The following is a 23,860-nucleotide window of genomic DNA, read 5'->3' on the forward strand; positions in this document are numbered from 1 at the left end:
ATGCATCACATGAACTTTGGTTTCTTCCTTTTCAACTTGTTTCTAATGGCTTCTAAGTCTACCCCGCTATCTGTGTTGTTACCCTTCGTTTCTTCGTCTTCAATCTTTCTGCTATTTGTTGTTGTCTTATTCGTCTCGAGGTCGCGGTATAATCGGTCAATCTTGTCTAATCCATCTTCATTCGCCGATGGTGGCAAACGCGCGCCCGGAAAACGCAACGCTCTCGGGCCTTCACCGCCGTACACATCGGAGAAATCCTCCTCCTCGGCTTGTTTTGCTGCCGCTGCGGCGGCTCCGGTGCCGTAATGAATTCCAGTCACCGTCACAAACCCACCCGCTAAATCCTCATTCCCTTCCGCTATCAACTCCTCGACTCGTCTCTCCACTTCCCTCTTCAAAATCGAGTTCCGTAACTTCTGGTCGCTAAATACGCGCGTCAATTCTTTGATATCTTCTGTGCACCTTTCACACGCGTCTCCTAAGCTCTCATCAACCTCTTTCGTCTTCATCAATCGCATCTGCACCATCTTGCTCTCCAACAACACCGCGTTCCCGCTCGTCGCCGGATGCCCTCTCCATTCGCACTTCCCCGTCAAATCATCCACGGGTGCTTTCGGAAGCTTAAAAATCGTAAAGAACATCTTCTTTTTGCATTGTTCGAGCATTCTCTCGACTTCTTCTCGCGTAAACGGTTCGATGTGTTTCGTCAACTGCTTCTCGATCTTTCCGTGTTGGTGTCGTTCTCCGACCCCTACTCCCCCGCTTTGCTTCTCCAACAGACTCTCCCGTAACTTTCGTTGTCCATCAGAAGTGCTCACGTTCTCCGTCCTCGCTTTCATCGCGAGCTTGGCTTGTTCGATGGCTTCTTTCGCGCTCGTGGTTTTAAGCTTTTCAGGCTCTCGTTTCTTCACGTTCTCCTCCTCCTCTGATGATAAACTCTTCCTGGCCAGCTCGAGCCGCTCGGCGTCCACAACCATCGCCCCGATATCCTCGCACAAACCTCGCAAGTCTCGCTCGTATTTCAACGCGTCCAAAGAGTCGATGCCGAATTCAACCAGGTTTTGAAATAAGTGCGATAAATTATGCGAGCTCAGGAAGGTTTGGAGTACGTCTCGTTCGTTCGTCATCTTATTCACAGAGACGAGAGAGACGACGAAAGTATGAAGCGAATTCTTCATTTTCCAATTCCAATTGCAAACCGCAGAATACGAGAATCAAGTCTCTCTCCCTTTCTGCTTTTATAACCCGCAAAAGGAAGATCCCTCTCTCTGTGTGCTCTGTTACGCGCGCAGAGACAGACAGGTGCTTTACTCGATCATCCGCGCGGCATTTAGGCGCGAAAGAGATCATTCACAAAAGGAGGTTTAGATACACATTTCCCCTAAAAGTAGGGAAACGGAATCGTACGAACCGCGCGCTTACGCGAGAGCATGAGCGCGTCTTCTCCTCCTCCTGGCAGTGATAACGATGATACGAAAGTAGAGGGTTCGTCGTTTTTTCTCGAGGACGGCGATGATGATGCGGACCAATCGATGCAGAAGCAGACGCGTGAGGTACGGTGACCTTTTCCCTTAAAGTATTACCCCTTAGTTTTACCACCAACAGGATCCAGACTTGGCGCTCGCGAGAGTGTTGCAAGAACAAGAGCGAGCGTATTTCGCGTTACAATTCAACACGGAGAATACGAATAACAACAACAACACGAATAATAATAGTATGGAGGATGGGAATACGAATTCAAAGAGCAGCACGCGAGCGGTCTCGCCGTCGTCGAGAGACGAGGGGTCGCCGCTCGGGACGAATACGTTTCGGAGAGGGAGACGAGGACGAGGGGGGCGCGAGAGAACGGGAGTAGAAGAAACAGAGGAAGAGGAAACGAGGACGAGCGAAGAGGAAGAAGAAGAAGAGGAGGAAGAAGAAATGGACCCTTCGGAAGCGTTGGCGAGGAAGCTCATGGAGGAGGAGGAGAGATTGCACAGGGAGAGGATGTTGGCGTACGCCGGGGTTTCTCTGAATACCGCCGAAACGACGCAAGATCACGTGATGGTTGAAGGCGAAGATATTCCGCCAGAAGACGACGATGTGGCGGATCCGGATGATATGACGTATGAAGAGTTGTTGCAGCTAGGAGAGTGCGTCGGGAGACAAGCGACGGGCATGTCCGGGTCGCAGATTAAGCAGTTTTGCACGCTGAAGGAGTTCACTCGGTCTGGCGCGAGCGGCGCGAAGAGGAAGGGAGGTGACGAGGAGGAAGAGGAAGATTGTTGTTCGGTGTGTCGATGTGAATTCGAGGAAGGCGAGATGATGTTAGAGCTGAAGTGTAAACACGGATTTCACGAGGAGTGTTTGCGGCCGTGGTTGAAGGAGTATAAAACGTGTCCGCTCTGTAAGACGGATTGCATGTAAAATTTGAGAGAAGCGAGAGAGTTGAGTTCCGAGAACGCACCATCATTTATTTAGCATTACATCTATTGTGTTTCAATCAATCAAAGCTCGATACAGAAATGTTCGACGCGCCTTTCGGGTCCCAGACCATGGCCGTTAATCCTGGTTTCACTTCCGCTTTTTTCTGCGGTAAGACGCCGTCAATACGTACGATTTCGAAATCTCTCTTCTTGAGTTCGTCCAAGGCGTCGGCGAGCACGCGGGCGCTTTTGCCAACCATTTGCGCACGAACTTTCAATCCTTTCTCGTTTTCCAAAGTGACGAAAAGCATTTCGAACGTTCTATTCGTTTTGGGATTTGTTTTACTCGTCACGCCAGTTTTCGGTTCGCGAGAGCACAGTTTACCGACTATCGTAAAAGGGTGCGCATCGTCAACACGCGAAGCGATGGTGGCAAAATCGGCTCGAGTCGAAGAGTATAGGACGTTTCGATCGCAGCGTTCGAACCACGGAACACTATCCTTCAGTTCGACTTTCTCTTCGATAATCTCGATTGGTTCCGCTTTGATTTTCTTGTTGTACGGATCGACGTTCTCTGCGTTTTCGTCGTCGCCTTGATGATGAAATGGTCGCTTCCTTTCTTCATCAACATCCTCTTCTTTTTCGTCGTCATTTTGTTTAATCATGCCTTCAATAGCGTACCGTAATTCATGCAAAGGACCGTCCATGTGTCTCTTGTTGAGCGCGTCGCCGTATTTAAACGCCCCTTCGATCACTGGAACCACTTTCGAGGCGATTTCCATCGCGCAAAACTTTGAAATTTTCGAAAATCGAGTGAGGAAACTCATGGCGCAGATCCACGGGTACGGGACACGCTCTTCTTCGAGACCGTTTTCTTTCAACACGTGCACGTGATCGGGTGGTTTGCGAAACGATCTGGACGCCTCTTCTAATACGCGATAGGAATGCGCGTAATTGCATGAAATCGACTCGAGCATTTTTTGTCGAATGTCCATCGCGTGCGCCTTGGTCATCGGCGTTGCCACGACGTCCCGCGCTCGGCTTTGCGAAAAGTCTTTGCATCCCCCCAAACATGCCGCGATCTCCCCGGCGCACGCTTTCATGCACGCTTTAGTGAAACATTTCACCCAAACTGGGGCGTTCTGGTAGTCACTTTTCGTTTTGAAGTGTAACGGTGCCTTTTCATTTTCAAACAACAAAATCAGCGCGTTGAGACACATGGAACGAATTTTCGCATCCGCGACGGCAATCGGCGGCGGCGCGGCGCCTCGACCAATTGCACAGACCGGCGGTAAAATCGCCTCGAGAAAATTCACACACATTTGCCCTAGTAACGACGAATCTTCGCTCGCCGCGAAGAGGAAATTGGTGTCGTCGAATTGATCCTCTGAATTCGACGAGCGTTCCATAGCAGTTTCAAACGCCAACACCCAATTCTCGCACGCGATGTTTGCAGACGGGACTGTTGCTAAATTTCGCGCAGATCCCACGCAATTTCCTAAGACACCTAATAACACAGCTGAACGCATGCATTCTCTACTCTTCCGAATGTCGACGTTGTTGTCGACGATGTACGAGGCGTCGTACAGAGAAGCAAAGAAGCCGCGCGAAAATTTTCGACCCGTCGCTTTCTTCGCGTGTTTCCGTTCGACACACGCGTAACAGAGCTGTTTTAACAGGCTACAGCACGCGATGTTGTCCAAAGAGAAGAAGATGGCTAGGGATTTCGCACTGTTGATTAAGCCTTCGAGAATGGTATCAACTTGTAACGCATCTGATTCCTCGAATAAGATGGACGTGAACGTATCGAGCGCCATTCGCAACGCTTGGACGCGCGGCTCCACGCCGAAGAGTTTCAAGTCGGTGTTTCTCGAGTAAGCGGCAGCCATGACAGCTTTAAAGCCAATTCGAAACGATCTAGATTTATTCGCACTTGCACGTCCCGAACATTCTTGCACGCGTTTGTCGAATACTTCTTGTAAAGCGTTGATGGCAGCCACCGTGGCGACCGGATTGCCGCCAACTTCGCAACATCGAACTAAGGATTCAATAACCCACGAACTTCGCTTAAGAACACCCGCAGTATTTCGAGCGTCCATGGCTTCGCTCTTCAGCATCGTCGACGACGAAAAGGCATCAAACAATCGCGGGTGTCTCGCGCACGCTCGCGCCAATCTCGCTCGCGCTCGGTGTAATCCGTTGGCCCGCAGGAGCGCGTTTTGCTGACGTCGTTCACCCTTCTCGGAAGCGGCAACGTCCATGGCACACAACGCCCACAACTTCAACAACGGTGCACCGATACCTCCGCGTAAAACCGGAGTTGAATCGACCAGTCTCGCGTATAAACGAAACGCTTTCGCGCGTTTTCTTGGATTGGCTAGTTTCCAGAAATCTTTCGGCGCGAACGGGTGCGAAATCGCGAGCTCGGCTTTACCCCACGGCCACACGCCGGATTTGACGAGTAAATTGAGCGTTCTGGCCGCCGTTTCCGTAGCCGCGCGATTTACCGCGGACGAATAGCCACCGCTCTTGTCGTGCATGGTTTCAATATTTTCGTAATCGTCTTCGTTCTCTCGCAACAAATCAGCAATATGAGGCCAGCAAAATCTCGCCGACGCATCGGCGACGACTTTGTTCTCCTCTGAACGACTTTCAAGCCAATCGCGCTCGCCTCGCGAGACACACACAGAGATCAATCCTAAAGCACACTTGCGAATTTTCGGTCGAAAAGGAAGCTTTGGCGAGACAAACATACCGATGGTATTTGAAAGCATCTTGGAGCGCAAGAACGCGCCGTGCGAGGGCGTAAACGCTAACCCTTTGGCGACGACGCGTAACACGGATAGCGCGGCTAGAAGAAGAATGTGCGTAGACTCAGTCGTTTCGATGAGTATTGTCGCCGTCGCCACGGCGATGTCTGTCGCGCGCTTTTGTAAGTGAATGGTTTCGTCCGCAACGGGCGGCGGCGGTTGCGTGGCAACGGCTGGATCGTCGTCGTTTTCCTGCGACGAATCCGACAAACCGACAATGACAGATTCGTTTCGACGCGCCCTTTCCACTTCATATTCCTTCATGATTCGCAAATTTGCATCGTCTATGCGCTTTTGACACCCTTCGCTTACTGCTGGCGCAATCAAATCGCTATCTTCCATTAACGACGGATTGAGCAGTTTACGGCTCGCTATCCAGTTTTCGCGCTCTTTCGCCAACGCGAACTCGTTGCTACACAAAGAAACGAGACGCAAGCAACTCTCCAAAGCGTAATTCGCGCGCTCTCTCATGAATTCTCTCGTTGTCTTTTCGCATCGGACGGCATTCCCATCGCCGTCGGTGATAACTTCCCCGTCGTCGAATGTACCACCGTTTTCCTCCTCCTCGTTCACTTTGAAAACGTCTAAATCTTTGCCCGACCAGTAACGCTCGATCAATCTCAAAGACGCGCGTAAGCACGTCGCGCGTTGTGACACGTCAAACACTCGAAATTTCACATCATCGTTGATCAAATCGGTAATTTTCTTACGAACGCGTAACGAGGACAGTTTCTTGTGCTTTAAATACGGCGCGTATTTATTCGCGCGAAGACACAAAGCGTAAAACGCGCGCAATTCGGACTCCTCGCTCGCGAATAATAAAGCTTCCGCGCGCTCTAAGGAATCGAAAATCTTCTCGTTGAACAACTCAAACGACGCGTCTTCGATGTTCCGTTTTTGAAACGTTTCGTTTGAAGGCGAGGTTAACTCGATAAACTCGCGTAAAATCTGTACGACTTCGCCGGAAGTTGAGGCGGCGGCGGCGGTCAAAACGCGACGTTCCTCTTCCATTTCTTGCGCGTCCGCTCTCTCGGCCTGTGTTTCGTCTTGGCGGTGCATTTCAAATGCCGCAGCTTCGGCTGACAACACTTCTTCAGTCGGAATATCTTCTGTGCTGCTTGGAAAAATAGTTGTAGTGGTCGTTGTCGTCGTGCTCGCCGGAGGTTGTTGCGGCATCGCGGGAGGCTGCAAAACAGTCGCGGCAGATTCATCCACAGATGCCGGATGTGTTTGCCCAGGTCGATTTATATTGACTCCACCCGGAACTACACTTCTCAACAATGCACCACCACCGGTAGCACCATTGATGTGCCTCGCGCGAGCGACCGATTGAATCGCTCGACGACGTTTTCTTCGCTCGCGCCTTCGGCGAAAGAACTCCATCTCTTCGCTCGTCTCGTCGTTCAAGTGTACGTCTTGCGTCTGACGCGGTGGCCTGAGTTCTCCGCCAATACTGTTGGTATCTACGTGATTCGGAACCGAGGTACTCGTAACGGTTTTTTTCACGCGTTCTCCGGCTTCACCGTCGTTCATAATAATAACATCGTCGTCGTCCTCGTCTGTTCCACGAATGTGGGCACCCTCTCTTGCTCCTCCTCTTCCCTCTTCTTCTCTTCCCACTCTGTTTTTCAAATCCAGCTCGTGCTTTTCTCGTCGTTCTCTTTGTTGCTGCGCTAACATTTCGTCGTCAAATTCACCGTCGGAGGAATCGAGCTCGGATTCGTCGTCCGAGGACGCGGCGAATAAGAACGCGCCGCTGTTCCTGTCGGCGAACCGTTTGAACATGGTGGTAATGGTTGCCAACTTTTTCGGTTTGGCGTTTTGTTCTTCTTGCTGCTGCTGCTGTTCGCCAAAAGTTGCACCATCTCCGACACGTATCGCGTCCTCTTCGTCCATATCGACATCACGTTCCCCACCTTCTTCCTCTCGTATTACAGGCGCATTGGCAGTATTCGAAGTCCTCTTGGTGCTCGCGCGCTTACGCGACGCTTTCCCTTGTCCGTCGCCAGCCTCCTCATCGTCACCACCATTCAACATACCTCCATCTTCATCGTCATCCACTTCCTCATTCACGGCACCAAACGCCATTCGGACTTTCATCTCAATCTCTCGTCGAAGCGTTGCCGCTTCGCGTTCGCGTTCCATCTCTTCCTTGTTTTTACCGCTCGCTCGTTCGCCGCCGCGCGTCGAATTCTTCCCAGTCGTCGTAAACTTTGTGTTACCACAATTCATCGTCCCTTTCGGTTGTCTTCTTTTCACATACGCCGCCGGCAAATCTAACATCGGTGGTGCATCTTTCCCAGTTACCAACGCCGTGGTGATCAAATAATGCGCCACTGATTGCCATCCGTATTGCTCCGCCTCTCTCGTCAACTGTTGAGTCGGAAACAAATGCCGCTTATGTCTCAAACAATTCGCCCCGGAACAGTTACAAATATCTCTGCACACTGGACATCTCCACTCGTCGTCCGCGATCGCTTCTTCGATGTTCTCACCCATGCGCATTTCCAAACACCATCCACACCACGACCCTCTTCCTCTCCCGCCTTCCGGCGCTTTCGCCCACGTCGCACACTGACACGTCGTCTTCGCGTCGCTCGATTTCTGTCGACAAAAATGGCACGAAGTGCACTCGTTGCACGTCACTCCAGCCGGGTGAATGTCTTTACACCACACTTTGTTCGCTCGCTGGTCGCGATTCCACGCGCGCGCTCTGCCGTATAAACGGTCGAAGTGTTCTTTCGTGTAATACTCTCGATTTTCGCCTTGTTCAAATCTTAATTTCTCCAACTCCGGGCCGATGTTTCCACAGTTCACCCCTCGCACTTGTTGCGTGGCGTCTACGTGCGGTGGTAAAACTGGAGGACACGCGACGATGGTGTTGTTCTTCCTCGTCGCTTTCCCTAAATCGCCTCTCCCTCGCATCGCGTTCATCTTTTGCCATTTCCGCGCGTCTCTTCGCACTCGTTGTTGTCGGTTGCCTTCGTTTTTCAAAATGCTTCGAAATCTCTCTTGGTCTTTCTCTTGGTCGTCGTCTCCGGAATAATCGTCGTCCGAGGTCAGCTGATCATCCTCAAATGCCTCGTCTTCATCCTTCTTATTGTTGTTGTTCTCAAAAAAAGAAGCGTTGAAAGCCTCCTCCTCCATCTGAAATGAAAGAAGAAGAAGAAGAAGAAGTGCTTTTGCGCGTTTGCGTCAAATCGTCGACGAAAAGTGAAGAAGGAGCTGCTCCTTTGAAATTTTCAAAATTTCTCTCAAAGCGTGGTATTTAGGGTCTTATGTAAACCCTAAACCATTCGTAGTCTCTTTTCTTTTTTGTTTCGTTTTCCCTCCGGTTGGATAAAAGAGCGCCTATAGAGGGGTTTCAGGGACGACACGTTATATACTTTGTTTTATATGACGACTCTTTCGATGACGAGAGGAGGGTTTTTGACGACCGCCGGTGGTCGTGGTGGTGGTTACGGTGCGGGTGGTTCTTCTTCTTTTTCTTCTTCTTCTTCTTCTTCTCGTTGTTGTTGTTGTTGTTGTTCTGCGGGAAGGATGGAGGCATCGACTTCGCAATCATCGTTTTCGATGATGAGTGTGATGAAGAAGAAGCGGTGTAGTAGGAGTAGCTTTAACGAGAATAATAATAGAAGAAGGGAGGAGAATTTTGTGGTGAGAGCAGCGTCAGAGGCGAATACTAATAATAACGACGCGTCCTCGAACGTGTCCTCGTCGAGACCAATCGTCGTCATCGATAACTACGATTCGTTCACGTACAACCTGGTGCAATATTTAGGCGATTGCGGGATAAAAAACCCGCTGGTGTTTAAAAACGACGAGAAAACCGTAGAGGAGATTCGCGCGATGAACCCGAGAGGGATATTAGTCTCCCCTGGCCCTGGGAGACCGGAAGATTCGGGAATTTCTTTGGAAGTGTGCGAAAAGTTAGGCCCCGAGTTTGGCGTCTTTGGCGTCTGCATGGGCCACCAGTGCATCGGTCAAGTGTTCGGAGGCACCATCACGAGAGCGCCGTTAGGGTTGATGCACGGGAAAAGTTCCCCGGTGTTTCATAAAACCGACGTGGACACCGTTCTATCCGGTTTGAGTTCCCCGTTCGAAGCTGCGCGGTACCACTCGTTGGTCATCAGCAACGACGACTTCCCGCACGACGCGCTCGAATCCGTCGCTTGGACCGAAGACGAGGTGTGCATGGCGGTGAAACACAAAAAGTACCCGAAGATTCAAGGCGTCCAGTTTCACCCGGAGAGCATCATCACCGACAACGGGTTGCTCATCATCAAGAATTGGGTGAAGTTAATCAACGAAGTTTGAAATATATAATACTATATTTACGCTTTTCCTCTTACTTCTTCACTTTTTTCCCCTTCTGAAACAACAAAAATGAGTTTAGCGTGCGCATACTCCTCCGCTTTTAGAAGACTCCTTTCGGCGTCCGCGAGACCGTCCACATCCTCTCGCATTCGGCGGCGACCTTTTTCTGTATCCTCGTCGTCTGAATCATCAAAAGTCAACCACGAAGGTGCGGTGAAAGTCTCGCACATCCTCGTCGACGCCACCGAACCCGGGAAAGCGTTGCTTTCGGAATTCCAAACTTTACTCGACGGAGAAGCGGAGACGTTCGAAGGTTTAGCGACGATGCACTCGAAATGCCCGTCCTCTTCGAGAGGTGGGAATTTGGGGTACATCACGAGAGGACAAACGGTTGCGGAATTCGAACGCGTGGCGTTTTCGACGCCGATAAACGAGGTGGCGTTTGCCACCACTCCGTTTGGGCATCACTTGATTAAGGTACTGGACGCGAAAGAATCCGGCCAGGCGGTGCCGCAAATGCAATCGATTCGAGTGGACAAGGTGAAGCAGTACGTCGACAGTGAGAGTTTCTCGGAGGTTAATCTCATCGATTGCAGAGAGGAGCACGAGTTTGCAATTGCCAAAGTGGACGGGTTCAAACTGTATCCGCTATCGCGAGCGGAGAAGTGGCAGATGACGATTGAAATGGACGTCGATCCGGAAAAGAAGACGATTGTTATGTGTCACGGGGGGATTCGTTCGGCGAAAGTGTGTCAAATGTTGCTTTCGCTTGGCTTTGAGGACGTTCATAACGTCGTCGGTGGGATCGACGCGTACAGTTCGATTGATAAGTCGGTGCCGAGATATTAACAATTTGTACAGTAGGTCGTAGTTTTAAGTAGAAATAATTATCATCCAATAAATATATATGCATCTGTTTTACACTGGTCTTATCTTACCCTCTAACGCAAACCTGACGTAATCTTCCTCGCTGCATTCCGGCGCGTGTGGCAACAACTTTTCGTGCCACATTTCGAAACAAAACGCGTAGCGCCCGTCGCCCGTTTTCGCGAAGAATTGAATCGGTTGACCGTTCAAATGTCGCTCGAGTTTGAGCGTCAGCACTTTTCCGACGTCAAAGCTATACGAATCTAAATGTAAATAACTTTGCATGTTATCGAAGGTGTATATTAACCCGGGTTCGTAGTAATATTTTTTGGCCGTCGCCGGATTGGCGAGTTCTTTTACGCGCCTCGACCCTCTCGCTTGCATATTCAAGTGTTTCACGCCTTGGAAAAATCCATCGTTCCCTTCGACTATGTCGCAATGTTCGGGAATCATAAAATCTAAAATGTTCGGCACCGTTTCTTTCGTATCTACGCTCATTTGCGAAACTAATCCGCCGAGCAAGGCTAAGTAATATGGCTCGTTCGCAGTCACGTCGCAGGCTAATCCTGGAGTGATCACCTTGAACAACTCTTGACCGGTGTACACGATCGTTCTCGGAGGAATATTTTCAAAAGGACGCTTAAACTCACCACCCGTAACGACTTGGTCCATCCGTATCCGCTCTTTAAATTCGCCTTGCACGACAACCTGAAACGCGATGTTGTTGCATATTTGACCGCGCTCGATGTAAAACTGCTCTGGCGTCTCCCCTTCCATGCCGAGAAATCTGCACACGACTTTACCTTTGAAAATATCCGTTTCGAATTCTAACGCCGTTTCCGTGTTGACAGGACACGTGTCCGTTAACTCGTTCCATTCGGCGTACGCTTCTTCTCCCTCCTCCTCGTTCTCTTCTTTCTCGTCCTCCTCCTTCGTATCCTTCTTCTTCTTCAATCTACTCCACGAGTTGTTTACGCACCTCTGACTCGGTTCTCTCGCGCTGGACCGAATAAACACCGGCCCGTGCGGCCACAATCCGCATTCCGGCAGAGGTCGAAACTGCGGGTCGTTCTTCTCCTTTTGCTTCTCGCGCATCTCTCGCCACGCCGCTCTCGCTTCGCGTTCCAAACGCGCTCTCTCTCTCGTCTCGTACTCTTCCTTACCGAGCACGTGTTCGTCATCGCTCGAAGATTCCGTTTCATCCTCCTTATAGTTGTTCGCGTTTACTATTCGTCTCTTCTTCTTCATCATTTTATTCCGTCGTCGTCGTCCTCGCTCGAACGTCGCCTTCGCCTTATAATACGCTTCAGCCGCTTTCCTCCGTAACCGTTCGTCGTCGATTTCCGTCGGCGTCATCAACCTTCCCCCGACGGCGAGAAAGCACAGCGGCATGGTAAAAAACATCGCGCTCACGTCAAACGCGAACGCCAGGGAAATCGCCGCGGATGTGCAGATCAACGCGCCGACGATGACGTGGAAACTCGACCAGATGGAATGCATCGCTCGAGGGAACGTGTCGAACACGACGAGGCGGATTGATTTGAGCGAGAATGCGAAGTAAACGTACGAGCGCAATTCCGAGCACAGCTTCATGGATTCCTCCAAAATCGCGTTGGATATGGAATAAGAGTCGCGGTCGTCGTCGTCTGCACGTCTCGACTTCTTCGCGTTCGTCGTCATGGCATGTTTATCGCGTGGTTTTGAAGTGGCGATTTGTCTTCACTTTTTTCCCAAGAGAGAGACCGTTAGAGAAGGAGAGAGAGAGATGCGGACGACGACGGCGAGGACGACACCACTCCCGCAAAAAGAAAGCGCACGACGGAAGAGGAGGCACATACGACGAAGATGCGCTTTGAATCCCGCAGGGGCTTGCGAAAATACGTTCCATACGTCGTCGTCTTTCGTTGTTGATTTCGATTTCCCACCATTCGTAGGTGTTGCTTTAGATACGAAAGAACGCGTTGCACGCATGCTCGAAGCGACGATTTCGAGCGCGTATTTAGCCGACGAAGTGGACAAAGAAGAAGACAAAGAACGTTTACGAGGAATGGTGGAGAAAAAAGAAGACGGAACGCCGGTAACCGCGGCGGATTTTGCGATTCAAACGTTGATGGAAAACGTGTTAGGGGGTGATGGTGAAGAGGTTGTTGGCGAGGAGCGGCGCCCGGTCGAAGGCGATGCGTCGTTTGATCGAGTGAAGGAGTTAGTCGAGAAGTTTACTCCGCGCGGGAGGATGGCATTGCTCGAAAAGGAGAGGTGTGGTCCTCGCAGGAACTACTTCGTGTTAGATCCAATCGACGGGACGAAGGCGTTTGCGGCGAAACCGACGATACGATCGAGAGCGTACGCGTTTACGGAGCAGTATTGCATTGGTTTGTCTTATCACGATGGGGAAACTGGAGAGGTTTTGGCTGCGTGCGTGGCGGCGCCGAGATGGGAAAGAGGTAGTGGTGTGCTGCTTTGTGCCGTGAAGGGGAAAGGGTGCTTCTCGAAGGAGCTGTTCACCCCGGCGTCGAGATGGAAGCGATGTTGTTTGATGTCCCATTTGTGTAACATACGTTTGGCAGTGTCGGAATCGGACGTCGGAAAAGCGACGACACTGAACTCCGGTTGGAAAGTACCGAAGTCGAATTTAGATGAAATTCCGTATGGGAGCGGTTCGTTGATTAAATACGTCGCGATAGCAGTAAACGCGTGCGATGCATTCGTGCACTACAAACCGTGGACTTTTTCGATGAACGTTTGGGACCACGCGGCTGGTGTTTTGTGCTGCGAAGAGGCTGGGGCGATTGTTTCAGATGGGTTTGGTAATAGACTCTCGTTGAAAAGGAAACCAAGAAAGGCAGAAGGAGATTTCGAAGAGAGAGATGGCGTTGATCCAAGGCGCGTGTTTTCGCCCCAAGGAAAAGCCGTCGTCGTCGCGAACGAGGAGAGTTTACACAAAGAGATATTGAGAGCGCACAATTCAGGCGTCAAACAAATTAACGAATTTTAGGCAAGCGTGGGTGTAGCAGTAGCAGTAGTAGGTACCAGAGAGAGACAAAGGCGGTAATGTATCATTGGGAATAATAAGCAGATTAACGCGGCGCGAAAACGCATGACATTTTCTCCTTTTTTTTACGCCTTAAACTTTGCTTTCTGCTTGTCAATGGCATCGTGGACGTAGGAGGCGGCAAACGATATTTGGTGTCGAGATTCTAACAGATGCTGCGCGCGATTGATAGCGCGGCGCAACTTTTCATCTTCATCGTCGTCGCTTCGTGTTTCATCGTCTTCATTATCATCTTCTTCTTCCTCCTCTTGCTCCCATGCGTGTCGAAGTAAACGAGACAGTCGCTCTCTTTCGCTTTCGACTTCTCGCAACTTATCCGAAGCAGACTGCTCGTTTGTTAACGACTGGTTATCGTATTCCGATATGCGATAACGATTATTCTCTAAACACTTCTCGCTTTCATCCTCATCGTTCTCTTCCACTACCTCGTAGCGAATTTTATCCGCCGCTGCCTCCAACATTTTTCTCGCGCGTTGACTTCTCGCCGTATCAATCACGTGCGCTTCCGCTCTTCTCTGCGCAGCACCAGTTTCAATCTTCAATCTTTGCGTTTCGTGCATCGCCATCTTCGCACTGGCTCTCGCCGCGTCGCACGATGCTTTCAACTCTTTCGCTTTGCGCTCGAGCAACTCGGCGTTTTCGTTCGAAACGGCGGCTGTTTTTAAAGCCTCTCGGATTTCACGTTGCGCGATTTTCTCTTGCTTTCGCCGCCTGTTCGCATGTATGTCTTCGTTACGCTTGCGCTTAATTTCGTAGGCGACGTCGTCGTCGTTCGGATCTTCGTAGAGAACTTTGTCCTCAAAATCTACGCTGTTGATGATGGCGTATGACTCGTCCGCGTATCTTCGATTTGACTTGTTCTTTCTTGCAGCCTTGATGTCGTTGTCCGTCTCTCCGTCATCGTTGCTTTGAAGTGTATCGCGCGCCGCGTTATCAACCACAAACACGAGGTCGTTCGCCGAACTCGCTAAAATCTCACGTTTCTTAAGCCTCGTCTCCAGATTTACTGCCATCGTCTCTTTCGATCGCTTTGCTTTATCCAACTGTTTTTCTAAGGCGTGCACTTCTTCTCGCGCTCGTAGTAACTCGACGTTGCCGACGTTCGGGTCGAGTTTGTTTTGCGTTTCAATCTCCATCTTGCGCTCGCGGTTCCATTTCGATACTTCCTCGCGAAGCGCATCAATTCTCGCTTTTTCTTTCTCTACGTCGCGCTCTTCGCACGCTAAGTTGTTCTCCGCCGATTTAAGTTCTCTTTTGGCATCATCGAGCGTCGTTTGAAGCGTTTGTTTCAGGACTTTGAACTCTTCCGGTGCAGACGCCAATATTTGTTCCGAAAGTGAAACTTCTTCGTTCAACATCGAAAGCTGCCTCCGTAATCGATCGATTTCTCTATTTATAGCTAGCGCGTCTCGCTCGTATACTTTCGCATCTCGCTCGTGTCTGTTCTTTTTACCCTCGTAGAGACGTTCGTCGGAGAGCAACTCTTGTAACAACGACGCGGATTTTTTTTTGCCTTCCGCGAGCGTCAAGAGTTCGTTTTGCGCGTTTAACCAGTTTTGACGCGACTGGTTGCTTTTATTCCGCGTCGCGGCGAGCTCCTTCTTCAAGCTCGCCAGCGTGGCGTTCAATGGTCCTCCAGTCGATTCATTCGTGCTGTTATTAGACGACGCCTTCACACGTTCTGCGGCTAATATGCGATCGTTAATGCGTTCCGCGCGTTTGTCCAAAGCGTCCCTTTCCATCGCTAACTTTTCCAACTCTCTTCGTCCGTTCTTTATTTTAGCCTCTTTCGCTTCCGTCTCCAAAGCCATATTTTGAATCTCAATCTCAATTTCCTCAATTTCGCGATCCGTGTCCAACATTTCTGACTCGAAGTCGAGCGTATCCACGTCTGCCATCGCCTTTAAGTTTTCGTAACGAACAGTCGCGGATTCGATGTCTCTCGTTTGCTTCTTTAAACGCTCGATACTTTTCGAGTCAAATTTTGTGCGCTCGGTTCTCGCCGCGATCTCGTTGGAGAGTTTGGACACTATTTCATCTTCCAAAGCGTGTTGTTTTTCTCGAAGCTTTTCTCGTTCTTCGTTGACTCGATCAATTTCACGCGATACCTCCGAGGCGCGCAAACGAAGCGTCGCCGCCGTCGCGACTAATCCGTCCGTCTCTTTTCTATCCTCGTCGGTATCTTTCGCGTGTTGCTCCGAGGTTATGCTACACGCCGAAATCAAGTCTTCATTTTTCTTAATATCGAATAAGAGCTTCTCTTTCTCACTGTCGAATGCCTTGATGTCCTTTTTCGCCAACGCGATTTCCTTAAATTCTGCGCCAATCTCCAATCTCACCTTCGCTTCTTCGCGATTAACCGCCGACGTTTCCTCGAACAACCGTCTCGCCTCTTCGTCCGTTTTCTCGCACGTCTTCACCGTTAGCGCCCACCTTTCCCGTAACTTTGCATTTTCTTTCCGTTGCTTTTCAATCTCCATCGCTCGCACTTCGTTCTCCTCTTTCATCTCCTCCGTCTCTTTTCTCGCCTGCGCCGTCCTCTTCTCCAGCGTCTCCGTCTTCTCTCTCAACTTTCTTTCCGTCTCCATCATGTTCTCGACCCGCTCTTCTCTCTCAAAAATGACTCTTTCATTCATCGACACCACTCTTTCGCCTTGCGCGGTCTCTCTCATCGTCCGTTCGTACCTCGCCTCCGCTTTCACAACCTCCGCTTCTCGTTCGCGTCTCGCCCTCGCCGTCTCGTCCAACTCCCGCTGTAATCTCTCGCTCTTCCCCATCTCCTCTCGTTCCATCGCGCGTACTTTTTCCAACCGCTCGGTTTCCTTCTCCATCGTCTCTTCTTCCTTCTCTCTTTTCTCGGTGAGTAAAGTCACGTCGCGTTCCATTGCCACTGCGCGTTCGTTCGCGCGTTTGATTTTTTTTTGGTCTTCGTGTAAAATCACCGCGACTTGTTCTCTCGCTTTTCGTTGCTTCTCCGCTTTACTTTGCGCGTTTTGCAATCTCGCTCTCAACAGGTTTAAGCGATCGCGCTGTTGTTGTTCGATTGTTTTTTGCGCGGAAGAGAGTATTAAGGACGACGATTCGGACGAAAAGTCGTCGACATCGTCAGCTTCTTCTTCTTCTTCATCCGACGACGACGGTGCAAAAAATACGCGTCGTTTCTCCTCTTTGAACATCGGGGAAAGCGTTGGAGGAGGTGCCAACGGGGTAGGTGTTCTGCCTCTTCGTGCGGCGGATTTTTTGAAGTTGAACAGCGCGGAGGACGGCGTTTGCGGCTCGTCGTCGTTTGCGTCGTCGTCGTGATCCATCGTCGCGTTCGACGTTATCTTCTCTTTTCCTTCCGTCCGCGCGTTTCGCGCGGAAGTTTTTATGATGTCTCTTTCTTTTTTCGTCGGTCAACGCATGTGAAATGTCTTCGCATGTAGAGATCACACGTTAAAAAAAAATATACGCTTGCCCACGACGACGACAAAGACAAGAAGAAGAACGAGAAGAGCGAGCGAAAGTTAGACATATAGAGAGAGAATGAGCGAAAGGGAGGAAGGATCGAACGAGGAGGAGACGACGGAGGAAACTGAAATCGAAGGAAAACCATCACCACGGGAAGAGTTTAGCGAAACGAGCACCCCTAAAGAGGAAGAAGAAGAAGAAGAAGAAGAAGAAGAAGAAGAAGAAGAGCGAGAGATCCAGACGCCACCATTACCATCACCACCTTTACCGCCGACGACGAAAGAACAAAAACAGTCTCGAACGAACGAGCTCGGCTTACACGAGCAATGGCGGTCGATACAGCGCTGCGAGCGACGCAAAACGAGAGAGGAAAGGAAAGACAGAAGGGAAATTGCCAAGGAGAGACTCGTTGACCGGTTGGACGAGAAGACGGAGAAGTTGGATCGAGAGTTGGATGTGGCAGAGAAACAGACGCGGGCGATGGCAAAAGCACACTTAGAAACGGCGGAGAGGATTTACGACGCCGCGTTGAAGTGTAAGAAACAAATGCGGATGGATTTGGAGGAGAGCATGCGCAAGGCGTTCGCGGCGTTTGCGAAAGAAGCGGAGGAGGTCAGAAAGACGCACGAAGAGCGCGTGGCTGTAGCCGAGCGGGCGATGAAGGAAATGACCACGCGATTTGAAAACCATGAGTTGAACTCGAACTTTCCGAGACACGCGAGTACGATGGCGGAGATTAAAAACCAAGCGGAGGAAGAGCGAGCGAATTTACGGTCTACGCTCGGCGCCAGATTGGAAAGGGCGAGGAGAGACGTGTATCGAGCGAGTGGATGTGAAAGGGAGAGAGCGGCACCACGCGACGACGGAGACATGCGTGTTACTAAAAACGACGACGAAGAAAGGAAGGATGATAACGACGACGACAGTAATACCGATCTCGACGAAAACGAAGGAGACGAATTGATGACGCTCTTGAATACCACCGCGACCAACTCCGCCTACGACGCGTATCACCCGAAACTCCTCCACCACCGCTTCCGCCGCATAAACCGTCTGAAAGACGCCAAACTCCAGCGCATGGAAGTAACCCTCTCCAAACTCACTCGCGAGCGTGAAAAGTGGCAACGAAAAACCGCCTCGCTCGAACAGGAGCACTCCGAAGACGCCCGTAAAATCGAAACGCAAACGAGAGCCGCGTTGCGACAGGCGCGAGACGCGCGACGACTTCGAGCGAAAAAAAGTAAAGAACACTGCGAGCAGTTAAAACAGAAATTGGCGAGAGAGTATTATCACAGTCGTCTTGACATCGCAAGTCCCAACTTCTCTGCGAAAAGCGACGACTTTAGACGCTTTAAGGAACTCTTCAAATTTGCCTCATAATAAGTCAAAAGTCACAAAAAGTCTGCATTATAAACACACACATAACACTCCGGTAAAAAGACATTCGAACACCATTTACTACTGAACAATCCGAAAACCAATACTCAGTAGTCGTTTGAATCCTTCTTCGTTTTCACACTCGTCGCGTTGTTGTTGTTGTTGTTGTTGTTCTCGTTGTTGTTCTTCCTCTTGCGAGGAGGCTGAAACATCACGTCCGGGAAAAACAACGAAAAGAGCGGCAAGATGAGAAAAAATCCATCCTCTTCTTTCGACCCTTCGAAAGCGATAAACCGCGCGGATGTGATTTCCGACCCTCGATTCCAACAGATGCAAAGCGACCCTCGATTTATGACCATGCGTAACCAGTCGAGAAAAGTGAAAATCGATTCCAGGTTTAAGAAGATGTTCGAGGATGAAAATTTTCGCGTCGGCAACCAACGTGGCGGCGGATTCGAATCCCAAGGGAGAAAAGTGGACAAATTCGGGAGGAAAACGAACGGGAGCGGGAAATCGAGGAAAGAGATTACGAGGGAAGGGTTAGAATCGTATTACGATTTAGATGAAGACGAGAAAGAAAAAGAGGATACCGAGGAAGAGGATGAAGGGAAACGTGGGAGGAAGAAACCATCGGGAGTTGATCGTCGGGATTTGCCGGAGATGGACGCCGCGATGCAGGCGAAACTGGACGCGTCGAGAGATCGGATGCGAGGCGTTGGTCTCGAGGATTCTTCTTCTTCTTCTTCCTCTGACGACGAGGAAGATAGTAGCGAGAGCGAAACGAGCGACGACGAGGACGACGCGTTGAAAGAATTCTCGGACGGTGAAGAGCTGTCCGACGAAGGCGTGTTAGCGAGCTACGCGGAAAGAAGGGAAACGGGGCACGAAAGCTCCGTTCCGGAACAAGACGCGACGAAGCGGTTGGCGTTGGTCAATTGCGAGTGGCAGCAAATACGAGCGGTTGATATTTTAACCATTTTGCGCTCCTTTTGTCCGTCGAGTGGAGAAGTGAACAGAGTGACCGTGTACCCGTCTGATTTTGGTCTCGAGCGAATGAAAGAGGAAAACGTCATCGGGCCGATGGGCGCGGTGGCGAAAATTAAAAAGAGCAAGTACGGAGGCAGCGAATTATCCCAGAAACGTAAGAACAAGAAAAGTCTCTCCGAATTTGAATTCGGTAAAGAAGGAAAAGAAATCGACAACGAACAGTTGAGGCAATACGAACGCGATCGATTGAAATACTATTACGCGATAATCGAGTGCGACTCTGTTAAAACCGCAAAGTCGGTGTACGAGCAGTGCGACGGATTAGAGTTTGAACGGTCGTCGGCGCTTTTGGATTTGCGTTACGTCCCGAAAGACCAAGACTTTTCGAAACGCGAAGTGCGCGATGTTGCAACGGACACGCCGGAAGATTACGAGCCTCCTGAATTTGAAGTGAAAGCCTTACGAAACGCCACCGTGAAATTGTCCTGGGACGACGCCGATCCCGCGAGGAAGAAAACATTCGGTCGGAAAATTACCGAAGATAAGTTGAAAGACGACGATTTTAACGCCTATTTAGCGTCTGATTCAGAAGAAGACTCCAGCGATGACGAAGAAGAAGAGAAGGAGAAGAGGAAGAAAAGTAAGCGCGAAGGGAAGGAAGAGAAGAAGAAATATTTAGCCGCGTTGCTCGGGAAAGATTACAAGAGTAAGACGAGTCGCACAGGCGTCAAGTTGGACGATATCGATAAAGACGACATGAGTAAAGACCCGAATGACAACGACGACGATGATTTCTTCCTCAACGAGGACGACGACACCTCTGACTCTGAGTCCTCGTCATCGGAAGAGATTGAAGACACCGCGTTGGCGTCGACGAAATACGCCATGCAAAAGAAGTTCTCAAATAGATATGGGAACAAGTCCGGCAAGAACGGTAATTCAGGCGACATGGAAGTCACGTTTCACGCTGGACTAGAAGATTTCGGTACTAAAATGAAAAAGAAGAAGAAAGAAGGGACGCTTGGGCAAAAAGAAACCGCCGAGGAGCGACGCGAACGGGAACGCCGAGAGAAGAAGTTGACCGCAAAGAAGAAGAAAGAGAAGGAAAAGAACGGCGAAGAAGAAGAAGAAGAAGGAGAAGAGAAGGAATTCGCAGCGGGTACGGACGAGGGAGCAAACGGATTCGACGATCCATTCTTTGCGCAAGAGCCAGATGCAAACTTTGACTTCGATAGCGTTCGAGATGACGACGATACCGTTGACGAAGACAAAAAGAAATCGAAAAAGAAGAAACGAGGTTCATTGGACGACGGAGAAGACGGAAAAGCGAAAGCAGAACTCGAGTTGCTCATGATGGACGAAAATGTCATCTTAGGAAGAGGGGACGCGCAAAGCTTGAAAAAGAACAAGTCTCTCGCGAGGAAAACCAACGAAGGCGAAGAGAAAGTCACGCGTAAAACGAAGAAAGCGAGATTGGCCGAGAAGCGAAAACTTCGAGGTAAAGCCGCGCGAAGAGCCGAGTCCGACGACGAAATGGACGACGACATGGATGACGAAGGCAAAGCTAAGAAAAGTATCAACGTTCAAGATGAACGATTTGGTGCGCTCTTTGAAAACCACGAATTTGCACTCGATCCGACCGATCCTCGGTACAAAGACGTCGAATCGAAAGCGCTCATCGCGAGCGAACGCGAGAAACGTCGCGCGAAGAAATTGGCAAAACTCGAGAAGATGCGCAAAGAGATGCTCAAAAATGGTGAAAACGTTACCGTGGACGAAGACGACGATTTTCCTGGGAGTGCTGGTAAGAAGAAAGCATCATCTTCTGGAGGCATCGGAAAGAACGAGTTGGATTCGATGATCCAAAGCCTGAAAAGGAAACAAGCTTTGGCGATGCAAAAGAAAAAGTAGTTGTAAAATCACAATACTCGCGCGTATATATAGTAGCAGTCCAATGCCTTTCAAAAAGTTTCAAAATTTATTATCCATTCGCGTCTGCGCATCCAGTGCCAATTGCAGATTGACCTTTCCGCTATCCGTCACCATCATCGAAATCGGCATGTCAAGATCTCCGCTGGTAAAAATACCATCGTTTTTCGGCGGCGACGGCTGCGGTACATTCGAAGGTGCAATTTGCGAAGGTGGATCTGGCGCCTGGGTTGTCGATGTTGGTACTGTTGTAGGTGTCGTCGCAAGTGGAGCTGTTTCTGGAGCAGGTGCCGCTGGATTCCCTGCTTGTGGTGCTTGTTCTGGCTGCCCATCAGTCGTTCGGGGTGCGACTGGCGTCGTCGTCGTCGTCATCGTCAATGGATCCCGATCGACTTGCATTGGCGTCGCCACCGTAGTTTGCTCTTGTGGAAAAACCGGTTTGTGAAGAAACGCCGCCGTTGCCATCGGCGCCATCGGCACCCCGTTCGTGGTCATTGTGACGAAACCCTCTGCATTCGCCGCCGTCTTCGTCGCTGAACCAGGTTTTCTTCCTTTCTTTTTCGGTCCTTCCATATCCCGTAAGACACAATCTTGGTGCCTTTCACAATATCTCGTCGCGCCAAATCGGAATTTCGGGCAGTGCCATTGCGAGCTCTTTTTGCAACATCTTTGTTCGTCCGGCGCCGGTGGAGCCGACACTTTCGATGATGGTTTGCGTGGTTTCCTAATTGCTACTAAATTAGGTTCCTCCAAACTACCGACTGGAATTTCGAGCGTGAGATCGCCGACGGGTTCCGGCGCCTTCTTACGCGCTTCTTCGGCGGCATTATTCGGATGCGGCCGTTTCTTATCGTTCAAGGCCGTGAGGTTTCCTAATATGCCGTGGAGTAAATTTCTATCTACTATCGGCTGGGCCGGCTGCTGAGCCGGTTTGCTGGGCCTGTTTGCTTCTATCGGTTTGCTCACTTTACTCACGTGCGAAATCTTCAACAATCCACGCGCGCCACACACTTTCAAATGCGCGGCGTGTAACGCGGATTTCAAATCTCTCGCAAGTCTGTGACCAGGTTCTAACCCGCAGCTTAAACGTAAGAGCCCCGCTGGACATTGACTCCAAGGATACGATCCGCCTTCCACGGACGCCCGATGTTCGATGAGCGACTCTGGACCGCCTAAAGAAGTGGCCGGTCGCCAAATTTTGGTCAACGTTGCCGTCGTTTTTGCCATTTCAAACGCGATTTCGTGCATCTTAATTGCGTATTGCTCCGTCGTTGACGGTAAATTGGCTCCTCCTTCTGTTGTCGTCGTCGATGTTGTTTTCAGGTCTTCTTGATTTCCCGTTCCTCTTGTTGATGCTGGTTGTTCGTTGTTGTTCACAGCAGCCTTCTCTGGCTCCGTCGTCGCCTTCGGATCCGGTAAAATCGGGGTAATCACCACCGACAACATTCCGCCAAACATTTTTTTATTCTTCCCGGCTTGTTGTTGCTTTGAAATAGCGTGGTTTTCGTGTCCAGGCAAACCTGGATACAACACCACCAACTCGAACCACGGTGATATCGGAAAACTCGTCGTCGTCGTCGGTGTAACCGCGGCGTTTGTTGCGTTTTGTTCGCCGACACTCGGCGCCACCTTTTCGCCCTTCTCTCCTTTGAACTTAAATTGCACCATCGACATTGCCACGTGCATCCCATTTTCCGACGCTTTCGGCACTCGCAAATGCAACGTCCTCATCCCTCTCAACAGCAAGAAGCAATCAAAAGCGGACAACACCGCCCCTCCGGTAACTCTCGCTTCTTTAATCCTCTTCCAATTTTTCGACTTTCGATCTTTGCAACTCACGGCGCCCGCTAACACGTCCGAATGCCCGTTCAAATACTTCGAACACGAATGTATGACAAAATCCGCGCCTAATTTCAACGGCTGGCACAACAACGGCGTCAACACCGTCGCGTCCACGAAACTCGTCACCCCGTTCTTGCGACACCACCCCGTCACCGTCTCGATGTCCAACACTTCCCACGAACTGTTCGCCGGCGTCTCGATCCACATAAACTTCTCGTGTTCTTTCTCCTCTTCGCACGACACCATCTCTATGGCTAATTTCAAATACTCCAGCGAACTTTCATCCGTGTCGTACTGCACGATTCGAACGCGCATCCGAGTGCACCACTCGCGGAAGTGTTTCCGGTTGATAAAATACGATCTTCGTGGGAAAAACACCACGCAATCCGGAACAAAACACGCGTTCATTATCGCGCTCACCGCGGCCATGCCCGAGGAGAAAACGCAGCTTTCCTCGGCGTCGTCCAGTTTTGATAAAACGTGTTCGACGTGCGAGGCGGTTGGATTGTCCGCTCGAGAGTAGATTAAGGGGTGTTCGCCATTATTCAGTGTACGCGCGTTGTAGGAACCGTCCCGGGAAAACGTCGTCGAGGGATGAATCGAAGGGACGATGGCGCCGGTTTGTGAGGACGAGTAATTCGCCGCCGACGAGCACACGAGCGCGGCAACTTCCAAGTCCATTTTGTTCTTTCTCTTTTCGTGCTTTTTGGGTTGGTTGATTCACCAGAGAAGCGGAATAAAGAAGTGAAGTGTGCGCGTGTGTTTGTGAGGATTTTGAAATCGAAATCGAGTCAGGAGGAGTCGCCTGAGTGTGCGTCAATTAA

General features: G+C 50.4%; 11 protein-coding genes across 11 annotated transcripts; 6 read left to right on the forward strand and 5 right to left on the reverse strand.

Moving 5' to 3' along the window:
• Positions 1-5: 5 nt before the first annotated feature.
• Bathy11g02510 (unknown protein) lies at positions 6-1,178 on the reverse strand (the record flags this gene model as incomplete). Its single annotated transcript, XM_007510154.1, has 1 exon — positions 6-1,178. One exon carries the CDS (start codon positions 1,176-1,178, stop codon positions 6-8), a length of 1,173 nt encoding a protein of 390 aa, XP_007510216.1.
• Positions 1,179-1,430: 252 nt separating this feature from the next.
• Bathy11g02520 (zinc finger protein 364) lies at positions 1,431-2,406 on the forward strand (the record flags this gene model as incomplete). Its single annotated transcript, XM_007510112.1, has 2 exons — positions 1,431-1,553; positions 1,606-2,406. The coding sequence occupies 2 exons, from the start codon at positions 1,431-1,433 to the stop codon at positions 2,404-2,406; spliced, it is 924 nt and encodes a 307-aa protein (XP_007510174.1).
• Positions 2,407-2,482: 76 nt separating this feature from the next.
• Bathy11g02530 (unnamed protein product) lies at positions 2,483-8,362 on the reverse strand (the record flags this gene model as incomplete). The annotated part of the gene is made up of 1 exon (XM_007510205.1): positions 2,483-8,362. One exon carries the CDS (start codon positions 8,360-8,362, stop codon positions 2,483-2,485), a length of 5,880 nt encoding a protein of 1,959 aa, XP_007510267.1.
• Positions 8,363-8,755: 393 nt separating this feature from the next.
• Positions 8,756-9,532, forward strand: Bathy11g02540 (anthranilate synthase component II; the record flags this gene model as incomplete). The annotated part of the gene is made up of 1 exon (XM_007510123.1): positions 8,756-9,532. One exon carries the CDS (start codon positions 8,756-8,758, stop codon positions 9,530-9,532), a length of 777 nt encoding a protein of 258 aa, XP_007510185.1.
• A 69-nt stretch (positions 9,533-9,601) lies between these two features.
• Positions 9,602-10,381, forward strand: Bathy11g02550 (PpiC-type peptidyl-prolyl cis-trans isomerase; the record flags this gene model as incomplete). Its single annotated transcript, XM_007510024.1, has 1 exon — positions 9,602-10,381. One exon carries the CDS (start codon positions 9,602-9,604, stop codon positions 10,379-10,381), a length of 780 nt encoding a protein of 259 aa, XP_007510086.1.
• Positions 10,382-10,450: 69 nt separating this feature from the next.
• Positions 10,451-12,079, reverse strand: Bathy11g02560 (predicted protein; the record flags this gene model as incomplete). Its single annotated transcript, XM_007510131.1, has 1 exon — positions 10,451-12,079. One exon carries the CDS (start codon positions 12,077-12,079, stop codon positions 10,451-10,453), a length of 1,629 nt encoding a protein of 542 aa, XP_007510193.1.
• Positions 12,080-12,164: 85 nt separating this feature from the next.
• On the forward strand, positions 12,165-13,394 carry Bathy11g02570 (predicted protein; the record flags this gene model as incomplete). The annotated part of the gene is made up of 1 exon (XM_007510371.1): positions 12,165-13,394. One exon carries the CDS (start codon positions 12,165-12,167, stop codon positions 13,392-13,394), a length of 1,230 nt encoding a protein of 409 aa, XP_007510433.1.
• Positions 13,395-13,516: 122 nt separating this feature from the next.
• On the reverse strand, positions 13,517-16,759 carry Bathy11g02580 (hypothetical protein; the record flags this gene model as incomplete). The annotated part of the gene is made up of 1 exon (XM_007510029.1): positions 13,517-16,759. One exon carries the CDS (start codon positions 16,757-16,759, stop codon positions 13,517-13,519), a length of 3,243 nt encoding a protein of 1,080 aa, XP_007510091.1.
• Positions 16,760-16,976: 217 nt separating this feature from the next.
• Positions 16,977-18,281, forward strand: Bathy11g02590 (unknown protein; the record flags this gene model as incomplete). The annotated part of the gene is made up of 1 exon (XM_007510052.1): positions 16,977-18,281. The coding sequence occupies one exon, from the start codon at positions 16,977-16,979 to the stop codon at positions 18,279-18,281; it is 1,305 nt and encodes a 434-aa protein (XP_007510114.1).
• Positions 18,282-18,524: 243 nt separating this feature from the next.
• Positions 18,525-21,176, forward strand: Bathy11g02600 (predicted protein; the record flags this gene model as incomplete). Its single annotated transcript, XM_007510216.1, has 1 exon — positions 18,525-21,176. The coding sequence occupies one exon, from the start codon at positions 18,525-18,527 to the stop codon at positions 21,174-21,176; it is 2,652 nt and encodes an 883-aa protein (XP_007510278.1).
• Positions 21,177-21,236: 60 nt separating this feature from the next.
• Bathy11g02610 (cystathionine gamma-synthase) lies at positions 21,237-23,717 on the reverse strand (the record flags this gene model as incomplete). The annotated part of the gene is made up of 1 exon (XM_007510327.1): positions 21,237-23,717. One exon carries the CDS (start codon positions 23,715-23,717, stop codon positions 21,237-21,239), a length of 2,481 nt encoding a protein of 826 aa, XP_007510389.1.
• Positions 23,718-23,860: the final 143 nt, after the last annotated feature.

The sequence above is a fragment of the Bathycoccus prasinos genome (assembly GCF_002220235.1).
Source record: "Bathycoccus prasinos genomic : Chromosome_11".
Taxonomy (NCBI): Eukaryota; Viridiplantae; Chlorophyta; class Mamiellophyceae; order Mamiellales; family Bathycoccaceae; genus Bathycoccus; species Bathycoccus prasinos.